Consider the following 19080-nt stretch of genomic DNA (forward strand, 5'->3'; position numbering starts at 1 on the left):
TGGGTCATAGATACATAATCTAGGCTACCAAGAGAGCTTTTCCTGACTGTGTGTGAAGCCAGTGTTGAGTCTTCCCACACCCTTGTTGCTCTTGTTGATATTGTCACTGTGGTTTCTCTCAGGTGTCCCAGGTTGGAAAGGGCCACAAGGAGATATGGGACCTCTTGGACCAGCTGGAATGAAGGGCCTCCCTGGACTCCCAGGACGGCCAGGGGCAGATGGACCCCCAGGCTCCCCAGGAATCCCAGGCCCCTTGGGGGAAGATGGACTACCTGGCTTTCCAGGTCCAAAAGGTGGGTTGCACTTTTTTTTTTTTAATTTGACAGATAGAGTTAGACAGTGAGAAAGAGAGATAAAGGTCTTCCTTCCGTTGGTCCACTCCCCAAAATGGCCACTACAGCCGGAGCTACACCGATCTGAAGCCAGGAGCCAGGTGCTTCCTCCTGGTCTCTCATGCGGGTGCAGGGCCCAAGCACTCAGGCCATCCTCCACTGCCTTCCCGGGCCACAGCAGAGAGCTGGACTGGAAGAGGAGCGACTGGGACTAGAACCCGGTGTCCATATGGGATGCCGGTGCCGCAGGTGGAGGATTAACCAAGTGAGCCACGGTGCCGGCCCCGGTGGGTTACACTTTGTCATTATTCCCTCCCATTTAATAAACCTAAACACCATCTAGTGAAGCCTGTTGTATATGACTATACCCATAGAACTTGCTACTTTAGTTTTTCTCCCTTGTTCTTGTCCTCTCCTTTATTTCCAATGGCAGAATGTTCTGGAGTAGGTGAATGGAAAGAGGGGGTTGGGTAAGTTAGGTCCATAGGGCCCATAAATCCTTCTGCTAAGAGGACTGGGTTTCACCTATGCCCTAGGGTCAGGGATATTGACTTTCAGCTTGGATGGCTCACTGCTCTCGTGTCTACTCCAGTCCTCTTTTAGCATGAAGGCATCAGAATTCAGAAATACCAGGGCCTATACTGAAGGTCTATAGTGTAGAAACCAGGACTGGGTGGGAGAGCACTTTTATTAAATAAAATTCAGGTGATACCTGCTGTATATTTTCAGTACAAACTCAGAGCTAGGTGGGACTTTACATTTGTAAGTCGATGGCAGGGAACACAGATAAAAGAACTCTACCAGTCCTTAAAATGTTTTCCTAAAAATGTATTTTCTCATTTTATCAGGACTCCAGGGGCTGCCTGGTTTTAGAGGTTTTCCTGGAGAAAGAGGAAGGCCAGGACCAGAGGGACCACCAGGCAGAAAGGGAGAAATTGGAGAGAAGGGTTTACCTGGTGGTCTGGGATATCAGGGCGCAAGAGGTGCTAAAGGTAAGCACATGGTGCCACATGGTGATGAGATGTGTGTTTGTTTTTAGTGTTGATCAGAACCTGTAGATCTGAACTCTGGTAAAAAGGGACTGTTCTACAACTTGGATCCCTCTTCCTTTTCAATTTTATAGTTTTGTTTTTAGTTTTAGAGTTTTATTCAAAATTCATTTTCCTTACTTCTCAATCTTATTATACATAATAATGGTAAGTGAATTAATTGCCCTATTAATAGGTATCAATTCACAGGTGTTCCTTAATGCATTGATTTATAGCCTTTTGGCTTTCAGAAAACTTGGTCCCTTTTTTGGGAGGGAGACACAGGAAATGTGTCCATCCCCCAACCCCTGTTTCAATTAAACTTTTTTGTAAAGAGCTGATAGTAAATATTTCAGGTTTTGCAGTTCCTGTGGTCTCTGTCACAATAACTCTACTGAACTCTTGTAGCATGAAAGCAGCCATAAACAAAGCACAGAAACAAACATAAAACAAAAATTTTCAATAGCATTTTATATTAATGGACACTGAAGTCTGGATTTTCTGTCATGTTCACATGAGACAAATTATTTTGTGTTTTGAGTTTTATGTGCAATGCTTTGAGATGTTTCCAGCCATTGAAAATTATGAAAACCATTCATAGCTCATGGCTGTACAAGTGGCAGCCACCAGGATCTGGCCCCAGAGCTGTTGTGTTCTGATCTGTGCACTAGAAAGAGTTTAGCTGCACCATGAATAGGGCTTTCCCAAAGCTTCAGTTAAAGAAAGAATTTTCATTACTATAAAACTGAAAGCTTTCAAAACCACTTAAAGGTCCAGTGTCCAACCATGCTAAATGTTCACCTTTATTTCTGAGACCTGACCCCACAGTGAGTGACAGTGACATTTCTTTTCCAGGGTTGAGAACACGTGCTTGACAATTTTTAGAAACATTTTTGTCCTGAAAGCTCTTTGGGAAAACAGCCTCATATTTAACTCAAATTATCTTTTCTCCTTAGTTGATTGATTCTGCTCTTATTTTTTTGTTTTGCTGGCTTATAAATTATTTATGTAGACTCAAGGAATCAGAGTCAGTCTCAGCTAGCTTAGATAGTGATGTCTGCCTTGCTGTAATGTCATACAATTATCCCACTAGAATTTAAAAATGGGATTCATGCCAGTGATGTACTAGCAAACTAGCTCTCTAACATTTTTTAAGTGCCCTGATTTGTAGTGTTTGATTGCTGTGGTGTAAATATTACTACCGTGGCACAAATACCCTCATTTATTTAAAATGGACAGTGGGTTAACAACTTGCTAACAAAATCTTCAATTGTTCACAAACATCTCTTTCCAAGCTGGTATGAACTGATTTCAGCACCTGCTATAGCTGAGCAATGTCACAGAAACAGGCAGGATACCTTTCCTACCTTGAGAACTGCATTGAGATAAGTGTCTATTCTTTTACTGTAAAGAAAACAAAGGAGATGGGCAATTCCAATTTCATAGAATAAAGAGGAATTAATGTAAACCAAAACTTTTCAACCTGTCTTAACTCACTGAAGAATTGGAGACTCATTCAGTTGAATTTAGCAAAAATTTACTGAGCACTCAGTGCAGCAGACTCCATGGCTGGACAAGTGGGACATGTCCACTTGGGAATGCAAAAAGCAAGCCAATGATGTTGCTCTTATGTGATCTGTAAACACAAGTACAGTGTGGTTGGTTGAACAGGGCTTTGTGCACTGGAAGTGAAGTGCAGTAACCAAGGAATCTTGCATATTTTGCTCTTGCACAATCAATATTGAAAGGCATGAGAGGACCTCCTGGAGATGAAGGAGAAGTGGGTATCTTTTCTGAGAAGGGGAGACCCGGGGAACCTGGACTGCGTGGAGATGGTGGATTCCCAGGAGAAAGAGGTACACATTTAAGGTTTTAAAGCATGTCTCATACTTTGCAGATCATTCAAGCATGCCATGTGTATTAAGTAGCTTTCCCAATAACACTGAGATTAGGAAACGTCATTTTAGATATAAACAAACACTAATGAACCTTGTGGCACATTTTGTGCTTGTTCATTCTAAAACTGAAGTTCATATGTATTTGTTGCAAGCTAGGATCAACCTTGAGATACATTTCAAATACTAGTTGTAGGTTTAAAGGAAATCTGCTTTTAGAAGTTGGTGTTTAAACGAATATCCAAGTCATTTTGACCAAGTCCCCTTAAATGATGGTGTGCATAAGAATCACCTAGGCATCTTGTCAAAATGAAGATTCTGGATCTGGGTCTGGAGTGACCAGGGCCTTTCCAACAAGAACTCCCTGTTGCTGGTCCTCAGAAGCATAGCATAGCAAGAATTTTAGCAACCACATATGTATTCTCTAATACAATAAATTTAGACTTAATCTGCATGAAAGCTGGGTTTTTTCTTGGCTCTCTCCTTAACTGGCTATTGGGAGACACACTGTGTAGCTTCCCTGTGTCCTCATTTGTAAAATGAGTGTGTTGAAGCAAATGAGCCTACATTTGCCCTTCTCCCTCTGATTGTCCTGAGTCAGCAATTTTTATAATGAGACCACTGAAACCAAAGACTATTGTGATGTGACTTGGGGGCAAGACTCAGGATCCCTACTACCTATGGCTTCCTCTCTTAAAAGCAAGATCAAATCCCTCCTCATGACTGTTGCCTAGTTCAAGATTTCTGCCATGGGGTTTGTAATACTTCCAACCTCATCAGGTGATAAAGGAAGTCCTGGGATGCAAGGAAGAAGAGGAGAACCAGGAAGACACGGACCTCCTGGATTCCACAGAGGGGAGCCTGGCAGAAATGGACAACCAGGGTTGCCTGGTCCCCCTGGCCCGCCAGGCTCACCAGGGCCAAGAGGAATCATTGGTTTTCCAGGATTTCCAGGAGACCAGGTAAGGGATTCCTGTGTAAGGGAAGAGACAATGCAGTTCTTCTGCTCTTAGGATACCTATAAAGAGCCATCGTTTACCCTCTGATCCAATTTCAGATGTCACAGATTTTTATTTAAATATGTCTGGTCTTACAATGATGAGTAAAATACCCCTTGAGAAGCCAGGAGACACAATAAATGTAGTAGCCTTCATCACCCTTCTGAACAAACTATGACTTACTATATATCTTTTGGAATAAAATGGATTTTTAAGGTTTTTAGTGTGATTTGATTTCTAATTTGAGTTCTATAATACCATTATTGTTTTTGCATCCATTTGCAGAGAATGGGATGCAGCCTGTTGGTATTGACAGTTCTAAATCCAGATTTTTATCAGCTCTTACAAGCCTGACACTTGTAGTATTATGCTTGCAATATATTTCCAGTTTTCTTTACTATACTGCAGATTATAAAAGCCAAGTTGGTCACATAAATTATTATTGGGTCATGTCATGGTTGTGCTGTTAGTATTGGAAATCTAATTTGGGTCTCACTTCTGTTTTATTCAACTGTCAGGGTGAGCCAGGTTCCCCAGGTCCTCCTGGATTTTCAGGACTCGATGGTGCAAGAGGACCTAAAGGTATGGTTTGAAAATAAAGCAGCTCTCTGTCAAACTCATAGTCCTGGATTCTTGTAACGTTGTGAGTGAGCATGTTTTGCATGATAAACAAACGATAACAACTGCAACACCCAAGAGACTTTTCTGAGACCCCAGTAGACAGTGAATTATTCAAGATCCAAGTGGTTCCCATGCACTCATCAGGTCTTACTCCTCAGTGGGAGTCCTTAGAGCTACCCATAGTGACTGCAGCCCCACCAGTCACGACTCAGGTGCAAGGAGACTAGATCCACACTGGTGACAGTGTTCACCTTGGCTTATAAGCCTCATGTCCCACAGGAACCAGTATCACTTCTAAGAACTCCACAGGCACAGTGCTAATTACCAGAATCACAGGACATGGAGGCCAAAGCCAGACTTGACCCCATGTATTAAGAATTCACTTAAGAATTCCCTAGCCAGATTTAATTTACAATTGGATTATTTTTGCCATAAGCCAAAAGTAAGCAATTTGTTTCAGTGAAGGATCAGATCATAGAAATCTTCACCTTTGTGGGCTGTGTGGTCTCAGTCACAACTGCTCAGCTGTGTTTTTGTAGCATTTGTAAGCAAAGGGGGTGGCTGTTTTCCAGTAAAATTTTATTAACAAAATAACGTGTCCACTAGATGTGGTCCCACAGGCTTTTGTCCAGTGAGTGCCAAGAACAATGTAGCCTTGTAACAGAACTGTCATGCTACATCTATCAGGTTTTCAAAGAAATCAAAATGGGAAGTCAACCAAAGGTTAAAAACATTCATATGGAAAGGGAAGTTTCATTAACCTTCATCCAGATAAACAAGTAAACAAAAATAAGGATATCTTATATTGCAATGTTTACATAAAACCTTTTATATTTTCACTCTCTTAATATGCCACTGGATTAATAGTTTCCTCAAATCTACTTTAAAATGATTTACTTTTTAAATTGTAGTCTTAACCTCAACCACCTGGGAATCCACAGATTGCATGTGCTGTTACACTTTAATAATTTTAATTTTAATAATATTCAAATATAAAACACTGATGAATGTACCACCTTAAATCTTCTCACTTGCCACCAGTGATCCATGCTTACACTTGGAGAGTTACTCTATCAATATTGTGATAATCACTGTAAGGAAACAGTTTTTGCTTAGTTATTCAGAAAGAATCATCTGGATCTCTTCTTCAGAAATATTTACAAATGGGGGCATCTTCACATTGGATCTTGATATTTTATAGCTTTAGAATTCAGAACTCACTCCCCTTCTACTTTGTTATAAATTTTTTATAGTACTTTTACCTCTCTTAGATTTCGTTTGTACTTCTATTGGGCCATGTTTGCAATGTAATGCACTCAAGGGACTGAGGGTATGAGATGGTTCATGGGACCCCCAGAGAGGCAACGTGGCTCTGCAAGTCTGTAAGGCTAAAGAAACTTGGCGTTTAGCCGACCCAGGGCTTCTCACTGCTCTCCAGGCTCTTTTTTTTTTTTTTTTAACTTTCCTGAATACCAGGTCCTTGTACGTGGATGCCTCCTATAGCATTGTTACACAGCACCATGGTACAACGGCAGTCCTATCTATGTGCTGTCCCTGGCCAAGTCATCAATGAAGTGTGCCTTTGTGATTTTATTTTTACAAGGACACTGAGCTGAGCTGTGCCGTAGGAAAGCTTGAAATGTGATGGCAGCAGTAGATCCAGTGAAGATCTCTGTGGGGAGCAACTCGGACTAGACTAAGTTACTGGAATTAAGACTTATTCTATGCATCTGCTCTCCCACAATATGGCGCTGAGAAGGGAGAAACAGCGTCTACACAGCTGCCTCCAGTTCAACCAATGAACTGTAGGACCTGCTCCTGATTGGAGGAGAGCAGCGTACTCGGCGTATGGGTAGCAGAGTTGGGAGTGGTGGAAGAGGACTATAAAGGAGGAGAGAGACAACATGCACCAGGAACATCTAAGGGGAACACCTGTGCAGCCCCCGAGAGAGCCGGCCGGTGGTGTGCCGCTCCCCTGCGGAAGTGGGGAAAGTGGCTAGGGGGAACCGCCCTTCCACGGAGGTGGAAGGGTCGGTAGCCAACCCGGGAAGAACCAGCAGCAAACCCGGGGAGGGCCGAGCAGACAAAAGAACAGCGCAGGGTCCTGTGTCGTTCCTCCACGAAGACGGGGAGTGACATAATGGTGCCGTGACTCGGATGTGAAGCCTAGGCAGGGCTTAGTGTCATTCCTCTATGAAGAGGGGGAGCGACATAATGGTGCCGTGACTCGGATAGGAAACTTAAGAGGGAAGAAATGGGAAGAAGTGGGAAATTACCAGAGAGAGAGACTAGCAAAGAGCCTAGGGGAAAGCCGGACGGAAAAGGTGCCGGAAGAAGCTATCGAAAGCCTAGGCATAGACTCGGATATGGACTGTGGGAAAGAAGTTAGGATTGAAAGCGAAAGTGAAAGCTTTCATAGACTCGGATGCGAACTATGGCGGGGAAGCTAGGAGATTGAAAGTGAAAGTGAAACCTAGAAGAAACTTAGACTTGGATACGGACTGTAGGGAGAGGCCAGGAGAAATGAGAGGGGAATATTGTTGTTGGAAGAAAAGTTAGGGAAACATACCGGGTAGAGAAAAATATGTTAGGGAGGATGAAGCCGCGAGTGCAGGCTGAAGCGGAGACGTAAGCTATCTTGGGATTCTTCAAGTCAGCCCGGGGAGCAAAAGGCGAAAATCTGGAACCAGAGGCAGAGATGTGGGCCGCCAGGTTGGAATCCATCAGATTAGCCCGGGGAGTAAAGGACGGGAAGCCAAGCCGAAGGGCGCAGACGTGAGCTGGGTTGAATTCGCCAGGTTAGCCCGGGAAACTTGGACTGAATACCGGTGGCGGAAACGTGAGCTGTGCTGTGTGACTCGTGGAAGCCGCCGTGTGCAGAGAGAGCATGGGGCGTGAATAGATAGGGAACGTGGGGCTAGTGTGAGGCCATGGTGCGCGCGCAAAGCCGGGAAGCCGCGCAGATGAGAGAAGCGCGGGCTGAAGCGGCTCAGAGCCGGGAAGCCGCCGAGAAGCAGCCTCGGGGCGGGCGCCGGGAAGCCGCAGGGATAAGAGAAACAGAAGTTTAGAAGTAAAATGAGAGAAATAGGAATGCTGGTAGATAGAAGTAAAATAGGAGAGACAGGAATGCCCGGAGATAGAGAAATAGAGAAAAATAAGGCCTCCCCTCAACATGGCAATGAGAGAGCTTGGATTCGGTCTGCCTGATTAGGGAGGTGGTGAGCACCTGCGGGCAGCTAGCAGCTTATGCGCCACAGGTCACCGAAGACAGGCACGAATTAACATCAATAAGTCTCCCCACAATACGACAATGAGAAGGCTTGGATTCGGTCTGCCTGATTAGTAAGGCGATAAGCACCAGCAGGCAGCTCGACCAGAGTATGAGCTGCAGGTCACCGAAGATAGGCACGAATCAACACCAATAAGTCTCCCCACAATACGGCAATGAGAAGGCTTGGATTCAGTTTGCCTGATTGATAGGGCTTGTAAGCACCTGCAGGCAGTTCTAGTAGAGCAGAGCATGCGCTGCAGGGCACCGAACACAGGCACGCATCAGCGCCTAAAAACCTCCTCACAACATGGCGAAGAGAGGACCCGGATTCGGTTTGCCTGATTGTAAGCACCTGTGGGCAACTCTAGCAAGCAGAGCAGAGTGTGTGCCGCGGGGCACCGAAGACAGGCGCGTATCAACGCCAAAAATAAAAAGAAAGGGGGATCTGTGGGGAGCAACTCGGACTAGACTAAGTTACTGGAATTAAGACTTATTCTGTGCATCTGCTCTCCCACAATATGGCGCTGAGAAGGGAGAAACAGCGTCTACACAGCTGCCTCCAGTTCAACCAATAAACTGTAGGACCTGCTCCTGATTGGAGGAGAGCAGCGTACTCGGCGTGTGGGTAGCAGAGTTGGGATTGGTGGAAGAGGATTATAAAGGAGGAGAGACACAACATGCACCAGGAACATCTAAGGGGAACATCTATCTGAAGGAGCACCTGTGCAGCCCCCGAGAGAGCCGGCCGGTGGTGTGCCGCTCCCCTGCGGAAGTGGGGAAAGTGGCTAGGGGGAACCGCCCTTCCACGGAGGTGGAAGGGTCGGTAGCCAACCCGGGAAGAACCAGCAGCAAACCAATCCGGGGAGGGCCGAGCAGACAAAAGAACAGCACAGGGTCCTGTGTCGTTCCTCCACGAAGACGGGGAGCGACATAATGGTGCCGTGACTCGGATGTGAAGCCTAGGCAGGGCTTAGTGTCGTTCCTCCATGAAGAGGGGGAGCGACAGATCTCTGCTTTTGGTTTCTAAGACATAATATAAAGATATTGTCACTCAATGACAAGAACTTTCTTAAGCAGAAACCTAAATTTGAAACATAAATATTGAGATTTATAGTTTCTTTTGATGATTATGAACAATAAAATTGTGTGTATAGAGTTTAAGTTTTTTTTTTTATTTATTTATTTGAAAGCCAGAGTTACACAGAGAGAAGGGGAGGCAGAGAGAGAGAGAGAGAGAGAGAGAGAGAGAGAGAGAGAGACTTCTATTCATCGGTTCACTCCCCAATGGGCCTCAATGGCTGGAGCTGCGCCAATATGAAGCCAGGAGCCAGGAGCCAGGAGCTTCCTCCAGGTCTCCCAGGCGGGCACAGGGGCCGAAGGACATGGGCCATCCTGTACTGCTTTCCCAGGCCATGGCATGTGTATAGAGTTTAAATCCATCTCGCGTCTATATTCTATTTGTTCTGGTTTAGAAAGCTAGTATTTAAAGAAGTCTTCTGAAATATTTGGTGATGGACCATAAACACAAACATCATGAAAATATTAAGTCACTTATATGAGAGCAAGTCAGATTTTCTTAAATAATGTCCTGTGCATTTTATCCCTTACAGGAAACAAAGGTGATGCTGCCAGTCAGTTTGGGCCACCTGGCCCAAAGGGTGAGCCAGGTAGCCGTGGATATCAAGGTATATTTACATATTTGTCTTATTAAAATAAACAAAAGAGTGATTTAGTTTGAAAAGGACTATTTTGTAATCTCTATAATTAAACCTGATGAATGAACAATCAATAACCACTCATACTGAAAACAGCCCCAGGTTACTATTCCAGCCTTTTCTTACCTACTGAGAGAAGTGAATGAATGCAAGGTGTGTACCATTGAGGAGCTATCACTGAATCTACTCTAATTAACTAAAACCAAACCAAACCGAACCAAACAAACATAAGACCTTGCCATCATTAAAAACCTATGTTGCGCAGAACAATACTTCATATGTAGCAATTCATGTGGAATCCCTCAGAACAGATTGTGAGGTGCCAGGGAAGTCTTGTCCACAGTTGGGTCCAGGCTGGCCACCTAAGATGATGCACATCAGAAGGGAGGCACTGGACTCTGTACAGCTCCAGGCTTCATGGAGAAATGGGAAAATCGCTTGAGCTTAAGCCAACGGAGCACAATTTGAATTCAACTTCTAGAGGGGAGAGTGATTTTAGGATATTCTGCGGTATCAGTCTATACTCATATGTTTGTTTACACTCATATATGTAAGAGAAACATAGATGTTTCCCTTTCAGAAAACAGTGGAAGTATAAATTCACCTCCTTTTCTGAGCCTTTTGGCAGCATGAATCAGTATTTCAAATATGCACACCCTTTGAGGAATCTGACTCCTCAGAGTTTATCTTAAGTCAATAATCAGACACGGGTATCAAGAGACATATCTTGGGATTTCCACTGCATGGACAGAGCCTGTGTCCATTCTCAGGGGCTTAAAGTTAGGCCAAAGGACATGTAGCTGAGAGGGGTCAGCTTAGCAATGAGGTGTGCATTAGATGGGGCTCTTGTCAACCAAAAGACTCTCTATTACATTTTGTTCATTATTTTAAAACTCCCTCTGCCAATAGACATATTTATTTTCAAATAACAGAATATCTGAGCAGAACTGTTATGGGAAGTTTTATTTTCTTTATTTTTATCCTACGATATACAAAATTATAGTGGCACAGCATCTTTCCCACCTTCTTTCCTGCTCTCTTTCAGGTGGGGCTTTTGCCTCTGATAGGGAAAAATATATTTGGATCACATAATATTGTAACTGAAATGTATAAATGGAGTGTATGTTTGCAAAGGAAAATGGAACTGAGGTTAGCTTTACGTGAGGAGTATCGGGTAGGAAAGCAGCGGCTAGAAGTCACCCTCCATTGCTCTAGGGTGTGTGTAGTCTGGGGCAGGTTGCTTATCTTCTCTGGGCTCAGTTTGCCTGTTTACACTTTGGTCATATACACATTGCAGGATGGCTCAGAACATCAAATGAGCTATCTCCAAAGAAATTTGTAAGCTGAAAATTATTACACAAATATAAACTGTTATCATCATCAGTCAGCAAAATATTGAGTTTTTTCACACTTACAGGTATTCTTATGTAAACTCTGAAGACAGTAAGATTTCATAAGCCCAAAGTAGTCCAAAACTGAGGCCTTTGAAGTCAGTTGGAATTTTAAGTTAAAAGTCATTATCCTGAGTTATTTTATACTTAGGCTGACTTTTTCAGAAAATTTGTCCTGGCCTAGTTTGCCTGGTCTCCAGTGGTTATCGCTGTTTAAATTGTTCCCTATCCTATATGACAAGTCTTCTGCTTAGAATTTTTTTTTTTGGAAATATTTATTTATTTTGAAAATCAGAATTACAAAGAAAGTAGGAGAGATTTTCCATCTGCTGATTCACTCCCCAGATGGTGGCAATGGCCAGTGCTGGGCCGGGCCAAAGCCAGGAGCTTCATCCAGGTCTCCCACTTGGGTGGCAGGGACCCAGACACTTGGCCCATCTTCCACTGTTTTTCCCAGGCCATTAACAGGGAGCTGGATCAGAAGTGGAGAGGCTGGGACCAGAACTGGCACCCATATGGGATGCTGACATTGCAGGTGGCAGCTGAACCTGCTATGCCACAATGCTGGCCACAGAATTTTAAAATTATTTGTTGTTACCAGCACATAATTTACCTAAATACCCTGCTTCTGGAATAGGCTGAATTGAAAGAGCTTAATGAGAAAGTACCGATCTGCGGCTTGTCTCAGTATTGTGTAAGACTGTACTGAGCTAAGTCCCATCTACCCCAGCCCACTTCAACTACAGGTAAAATATTTAACACAGCTGAACTCAAAAGTTCTATTAACATAAGCACCAATTTGAGAGATGAATCTTTTAATGCTTCAGTGTTTTTATTTGGAGATGAGCATAATGTTGCCTTGCCTTACTGCAGCCACATTTTCAGGTTAAATAAGATTACACAGTGAGGTCAACTGATGTGAAATTCAGTGAACATAGCCCTTTTTTTTCTGTTTGTTATGATCAGTAATGGGTATGTCAACCAGCTACAGATCAACAATAATTGAAAAAATTGAATCAGTACTGAATCCATGCAGACTTTCAAGTTTAGTCATTATTCCCTAAATAACACAGTATAACAACTATTTATATAGGATTTACCTTGTGTTCAATTTTATAAGTAATCTAGAGATGATTTAAAGTGTACAGGAAGATATATGTAGATTATATACAAATCTAACACTATTTTATAGAGTGAGTTGAGAATCTGCAGATTTTGGTGTACAAGGGAGCATCCTGGAACAAATCCCTGAAGGATACTGAGGGGCAACCTTATTTGACTTCAATCAGATTCAATCATTGATTTTCTGCGTGGACTGTTGGTATCCCCCATAAACATGAATTAGTCATCCTCTGTAGTAATCAAAGGAATGTAACTTAAAGTGTCTGAAATGTCATTTTATCCTTACTAAATTAGCAAGAAAACCAACGAAGGAGCAGGTACTTGGTAAGAATACAGCATGCTGTTGGGGTTGTGATCAGGCACCTGTGGGGTGGATGTAGCAGTGTGAAGCAGGGCAACATTTAGTCTACACTGCTGGTCACTTGAATCAAGAACCAGTGTGGAGTAGTTCCGCCCAGAAGACCAGAGAAGGACTGAATTGTTCTCGTATGTCACTGACTTGAGAAGGAGACTGTTTTGGATTTTTAAAGATGTAAGAGAGATATCCACTAGATCAAATATGTGATTCTGGAATGGAACTCGGTGGGGTTGTTCAACTATGAATGATGCTAAGGGGACAATGGGGCAATTCAAGCATAACAAACATTAGATGATATTAAGGATTGTTATTAATTTTCTTGGCTGCAATAACAGGCAACACAGGAAAGTATTCTTATCTTTCAGAATTACTTCCTGAAATATTTAGAGGTAGAATTCCACAATAGCTGTGATTTACTTTAAAATACATCAGCATTTAAAAATACATTTTAAAGAATTACATTATTAAACTATTTATCTCTAAAGTCTACTTCTAGGAATTTTTTTCTAGGGAAGCAATTTAAAAGAAAAAGTTGATAAAGGATGTGTAAAAAGTATTGCTTATCGCAGTAAAGAGTTAGAAATAACTTGAGTGGCCCATAGCAGGAGAAAATTAGTTAATTTAATTAAGAGGGACTCATTTTAACATGATAATTAGAAAAATTGTGACAAACTTGGAAAAGTAGTTATGAGTCAATGACAATTTTAGAAACTAGAATATAAAATTTATGGTATTATTTGCACAAGTGTATATGTATGGAAACTGTGTTAAGGTGGTGGGATTAGGGGTGTTTTGTTTTTAATACTTCCATAATATTTCCTTCCAATTCAGTGCAAATTTTAAATGTAAGAGAATCAGGATAGAAAATGAAGCAAGGGCTGATGCCGCAAGTTTGATAGATCCACTGTTTCAGGAGCAATCCCCATGACTCAAATATTTGATCCTTCCTTCTTTTAGGACATTTTGGAGGCCCCGGAGAGCAGGGTTTTCCTGGTGTTCAAGGGCACAGAGGACCACCTGGAAGGCCAGGATCACCTGGCTCCTCTGGACCACCAGGGTGTCCAGGTACATTTGGAAACTTCCAGAGCACTCCTGTATCTCTTGGTGTGTTAGAAAGAACCAGTCTTCATGTAGACCTACGTTTAGATACGGCTCTGACATGTCCCAGACGTGACTTTGGACAGGCCACCTAAACATGATTCCTCCCCTATGAAGCTAGTCCTACTACTCCGAGTTACAGAGTGGGCACAAACTAAGACAGCAGGTGTGGCGTGCTTAGAATGGCACCAGACAGAAAGTGAAGACCCGACAGAGAGGAGTGCCTGCCCAGCCCTCTGCATTCCAATTGCCACTCAGGATGCCGAGTTTGTTAGTGTTACTCCTGGAGACCTAAGGCAAATACCATGTTCACAAAATGATATTTTAATGAACTCATTTTCTGCTGATTCAGAAAAAGGAGAACTTTATAATTGACAACTTTGTTCATTTGGAAGTGTATTTGCTCCTTCTGAAGCTGTGTATTTTTCTCCCTTGAGTTAAGAGATTTAGGAAGAAAAGGTAATAAAATGATGTTCCTACTTACCTAGGTACTATGAATGTAGATGACTCTCCTAGCGAATGTAACTATCAGTCATCTGTATGTCTGCAAACCTCTCTGCTTTATCCAGGTGGCCAGGGGATACCTGGGCTGGAGGGCCATCCGGGAGAAGTGGGGGACCCTGGGCCAAGAGGCCTCCTGGGAGATCCAGGGAGACCAGGTCCCCCAGGAATGAAAGGTGAGTTGGGATGATACCTGACCCTTCAGAGACATGGACATAATAAGGAGAATGCTGCTCTTGATCATGCCACTCTCTCCCAGTTGGTTCCATCACCATCCTTCTCTTCCTCCGCCTGGAGCCTCAGGTGTATCCTGTTAGCATCTTCCTTACCCCAGGCTGCAGATGATGCTCATGTAATTTGACCTGCACATACTGAAGAGCATCTGGAATGGTGGTGCTGCCATCTTCCTTCCTTCCTTCCTTCCTTCCTTCCTTCCTTCCTTCCTTCCTTCCTTCCTTCCTTCCTTCCTTCCTTCCTTCCTTTGATTGATTTCATGGACATGGAGCTGGATCAGAAGTAGAGTGGCCATGACTCTAACCACCACCCATATGGGGTGCTGGTGCTGCAGGCAGCGGCTTTACCAGCTATGCCACCACCTCCTTTCTGAGGACATTTATGTAGTTTTTTAAATGATGTTCAGGCATATTGTATTCTTTTTCACAGATAGTTAAGGTACTGTTATGTACTAAATTCAGTGTGAGATGCAGGATGCACTGTTTTGAAGAAAATAGATGTGATTCCTGCTCTGAGCTTATAGCCTAGTAAGAGAAGCAGATAGTCAAAAATATATGTGTAACTAAATATGTATTTACTGTTTGCAACAGGTGGAAGGAAGAGGATAAAGTGCTATGGACAAGTACCTAGTATTCATGGTGCCTTGGATAAATATTTTGTCCTAGTTGAACTTTGATTTAAAAATAATAGTGGGCTGGTTATAAGTCTAGTTATAAAATATATTACATGAGAATATTTCAGAAAGTTCATGGAAAATGAAATTAAAAGGTTAAAAGGTCATTTTTTAATGCGAAGAATGTTTGAATCCATGCAAGTGAATATAATACTTGTTACTAACAAATTTTTATGTCCTCGTTTTCACCCAGGGTATTTGTCCCTCTTCAATCCATTCTATCATTTGATAGGTGTTTTGTGTATATCTCTATCATAACATGTATGTGATATTACATTTGTTTATTTAGATGCTTTTACCATCAAACAGGATATGATATTTTGGAAAGCAAAGGTGCTTGTATATCCTTGACACCCATCAACATGTTGGTTGGTAGTCTGAATAAATTAATAAATGGACAGACAGAAGATAAACAAGTGAGCTAGTAACTGAGGTTGAGAGTCTTCTGCTGCCAACAGATGAAGGTTCAAGCCTTACTTGGTAGATTTCTGTAAGCCAGCTCCCTCTATCTCCTCCTTCCTCTCTTGTCTTCCCACCTTCCTACTGCTCACTGAATCACTCAGCTGCCAAATTTTGTTAAAATGGAAAATGCCCCCTTTCAAAAGAGTTGGAAACTCATTTTCTGGGATTATTTTGTTTTTCCAAAGTCCAATTCCTATGACACTCTCCTCTTCACTCAAACCCTTGCTACTTCCCAGCCACTGCAGGTGGTAAGTATTCCTTGGCGTGATTCTGTGGAGGGAGGGCTTCTGCTTTGAAGATTTGATTCCCTTATGCATTTCTATGCAACCAGATGTCTTGATCACGCAACCAGATGTCCTCTGTCTTCACTGACATTGTTAGTAATATGAAGTCCAATGGTTTGAAATAAATTTAAGGTTTCAAGGAAAATGATCATATGTTATTTTAAAAGTTTTTCAGGTGGTTGTGGCCATTTCCTGTCCCTGGCCACCCCCTACAGCCCTCATTGAGTGTTGATGCCTTTTTGTGTATGGAAGATGAAGTTGGTAAAAAACCAAGAGAAAAAGATTTTCTGTTTTTTTTTTTTAAAGACTTATTTATTTATTTGAAAATCAGAGTTACACAGAGAGGAGAGGCAGAAAGAGAGAGAGGTATTCCATTCGCTGGTTCACTCCCCAGATGGCCACAATGGCCAGAGCTGTACCCATCCAAAGCCAGGAGCCAGGAGCTTCTTCCGGGTCTCCCACGTGGGTGCAGGGGCCCAAGGACTTGGGCCATCTTCTACTGCTTTCCCTGGCTATAGCAGAGAGCTGGATTGGAAGTGGAGCAGCTGGGTCTTGAACCAGCAACCATATGGGATGCTGGTGCTTCAGGCCAGGGCTTTAACCCACTGTGCCACAGCGCCAGCCCCAATTTTCTATGTTAATCTCTCTTCCTGCACTTCCATTCTTTCCTATCTCCCTGTTTTACTAGAACAAGCAGGGATTTTAAGAGCCAAGGTGCCATAACATCATACACTCAGTTTGACCCAAATGACAAGTCTGATGTTATTATTGTTGATTCCTCTTGCCTTGAATTAGTTTACATTTATCACATGACTTTAGTATGATGTGTTGTTAAAAAGATAATAGCTAATGAATGTGATACAAAGAAAATTATTCAAAAAGTAACCTCAATTGCATCCTAATTCTGTGCTTTGGAAGAGTAGGTTTATTAAGAAGAGAGGCAAGGAAGTGACTGTATAAACCTACATGTTCATACCAGAGACGGAGAGACACTGCAGTAAGGCTTCCTGACCATGTAGTGACACTGTTTCACTACAAACAGCTCAGTCTTAAAAACACACACACACACACACACACAAACCAAACAGTGAAATACATTCCTAAAAATTAAAACATCTACAGTATAAATCTACTGTTGCAGTTTATCATGCTGATATAAAAATGAACCACACTCCAGCAGAAACACTTTGAACTGAGAAGCTAAATATTTGAAGCATGCTCTAAGTCAAGGGAACTTTGTTATCTTGTTTGAACAAACCAGCTGCTGAACTCCAAGCTGTTTGCTCTGCTAGAACTGGCCATATGGATTTTTAGTCCTGCTTGTGTTCAATAAGATTTAAACTTTAACTTAGAGCCTATGCTAAAAATGCTTTGAATCCTAGATTTAAATCTTGAAATGTGTATGCCCTCTAAAAGGAGAACATCCCGTTCCTAGTTTGGCATTAGTGCAAGACTGGAATGATGGAAACCTGAATAAAGTTCTCTGTAGCATGGTAACGTGGTGAAAAACGTAGCTTTGGTATTTTGGCTGGTCACAAGTAAAACATCTCCTAGAAAAAAGCACTTCATCATGTCTTATATCAGGAAAGAAATGCCATGCACCGCAGAGCTATGAAAGGCATGGAAATGTTCTTCCGCTATTTACAACTAGATCGTTCCCTCTTGAGCACTCCCATCGCACATACCACGTTGGATGTAATTGCTTGGATTAGCTGTCTCTTGCTCCCCATTGTCTTGTCAGCACCTGACATGACTTGACGTTGCAAGCTGAAGCTCTGTGCACTATGAAATCCTATGTTATGCCTCTTATAGGTACTTACATTAAAAAAAAAATCTTATTTCAGTATCTTTTTTGGTTAGAGGTTTTCAGTTTTTTTTTTCAGTTATGGTCATGAAGATCTCTCTGCCTCGTCCCATCAGTTTTCCTGATGTCTTATTTTGCCTTGGTTTGAAGGGATTTCTTAGGGCACAGAATTTTCAGTGTGAATAGTAGGAAAGTCCTAGGCACCCAGAGAGGGACTGGCCACCCTATTAAAAGTATAAAGCTGTAGAAAGCCTCCTGGGGTATAGTAGATAGCATGTGCAGGCATTGGAGCAAAAATACAACCTGAGAGCAGGCATCCAGTCCCAGGGAGTCAGCTGGCTAAGCCGGAAGAAAGCCACATTATGGCTGGAGTGGATGCTGGATTCACCGACTGCACCACAGTCCATGAGTATTGTAGGATGCGGTCTCCCATAATGCATGTTGGGAGGAGGAGGACCAGAGAGGTGAATAAAAATCCTCACTACCCAGGAATGTGCTTGGTTAGCCTGATTGCCCCTCATCTGCACTGTATATATTTCACGCATGAACAACTTTCTGATTTAGAGATGGGATTGATAAAAAGCTTTCAGTAAAAAGGAAAAATTACCCTTAAAACCCTAACCAGATGTAACTGCATTCAATTTAGAAAGATAACATTGGGTCAGAGAAGGGTCGGCCAGTTCAACAATGGCGACGGGCTGGGACTGTGACAAGCCCGGATCTGGATGTGTCGATGTGACAATGGAGAGTTGGCAGAGGCTGGGGTGTTCCACCCTTAGCCAAGTCCCCTGAGCCATCAATCTTGGTGGCTAAAGCTGGAGATCAAAACATGTGGAAATAGCAAAGTGGTCTCAAAATTTATTATCTTTTCAGATAGATTGCGGTAAATATCCAGAGTTGGCAGATGAAGAAGGTCTCTGTGTTCTTTCGGTGCAAACTTGAAACATTGGCTCATAAAATAGGAAAGAAGATTGGAAAGAAAACTAAGCCAGAACTGTGAGATGTGGTTAGGAAATAAGAGATTTAGGAAAAATAAGGATCCAGTCCCATGTCAGATGTAGATGAGAACAGGACTCATCTGAACCCATCTAGAGTTTATATCTTAAAAACGGAGTAACAAATGTCCGTGTCAAGTACTGATGACAAATAGAGTGGAACCCATTCACCTGCAATTTTTTTTCTTTTTTTTTTTTGAAGATTTATTTTATTTATTTGAAAAATAGAGTTACAGAGAGAGGTAGAGACAGAGAGAGAAGTCTTCCATCCACTGGTTCACTCCCCAGATGGCCACAA

At 42.5% G+C, this 19080-nt stretch overlaps 2 protein-coding genes across 7 annotated transcripts in view; one reads left to right on the forward strand and one right to left on the reverse strand.

The window, feature by feature from the left end:
• Nucleotides 1-19080, forward strand: part of COL4A4 (collagen type IV alpha 4 chain) — a 184696-nt gene that overhangs the window by 137088 nt on the left and 28528 nt on the right. For all 6 annotated transcript variants that reach the window (XM_070070110.2, XM_089328924.1, XM_070070107.2 and 3 more), the window contains 8 exons: nucleotides 123-293; nucleotides 1181-1324; nucleotides 3109-3216; nucleotides 4036-4217; nucleotides 4772-4835; nucleotides 9756-9830; nucleotides 13689-13796; nucleotides 14399-14506. In XM_070070110.2, the coding sequence (XP_069926211.2) occupies nucleotides 123-293; nucleotides 1181-1324; nucleotides 3109-3216; nucleotides 4036-4217; nucleotides 4772-4835; nucleotides 9756-9830; nucleotides 13689-13796; nucleotides 14399-14506 (960 nt within the window). The remainder of the gene's footprint in view (nucleotides 1-122; nucleotides 294-1180; nucleotides 1325-3108; nucleotides 3217-4035; nucleotides 4218-4771; nucleotides 4836-9755; nucleotides 9831-13688; nucleotides 13797-14398; nucleotides 14507-19080) is intronic.
• The window catches only part of RHBDD1 (rhomboid domain containing 1), a 224936-nt gene that overhangs the window by 2097 nt on the left and 203759 nt on the right, over nucleotides 1-19080 (reverse strand). The gene's annotated exons all lie outside the window — the stretch shown is intronic.

This window comes from Oryctolagus cuniculus, chromosome 3 (genome assembly GCF_051225735.1).
Source record: "Oryctolagus cuniculus isolate XC-2025 breed Fujian yellow rabbit chromosome 3, ASM5122573v1, whole genome shotgun sequence".
Lineage (NCBI taxonomy): Eukaryota > Metazoa > Chordata > Mammalia > Lagomorpha > Leporidae > Oryctolagus > Oryctolagus cuniculus.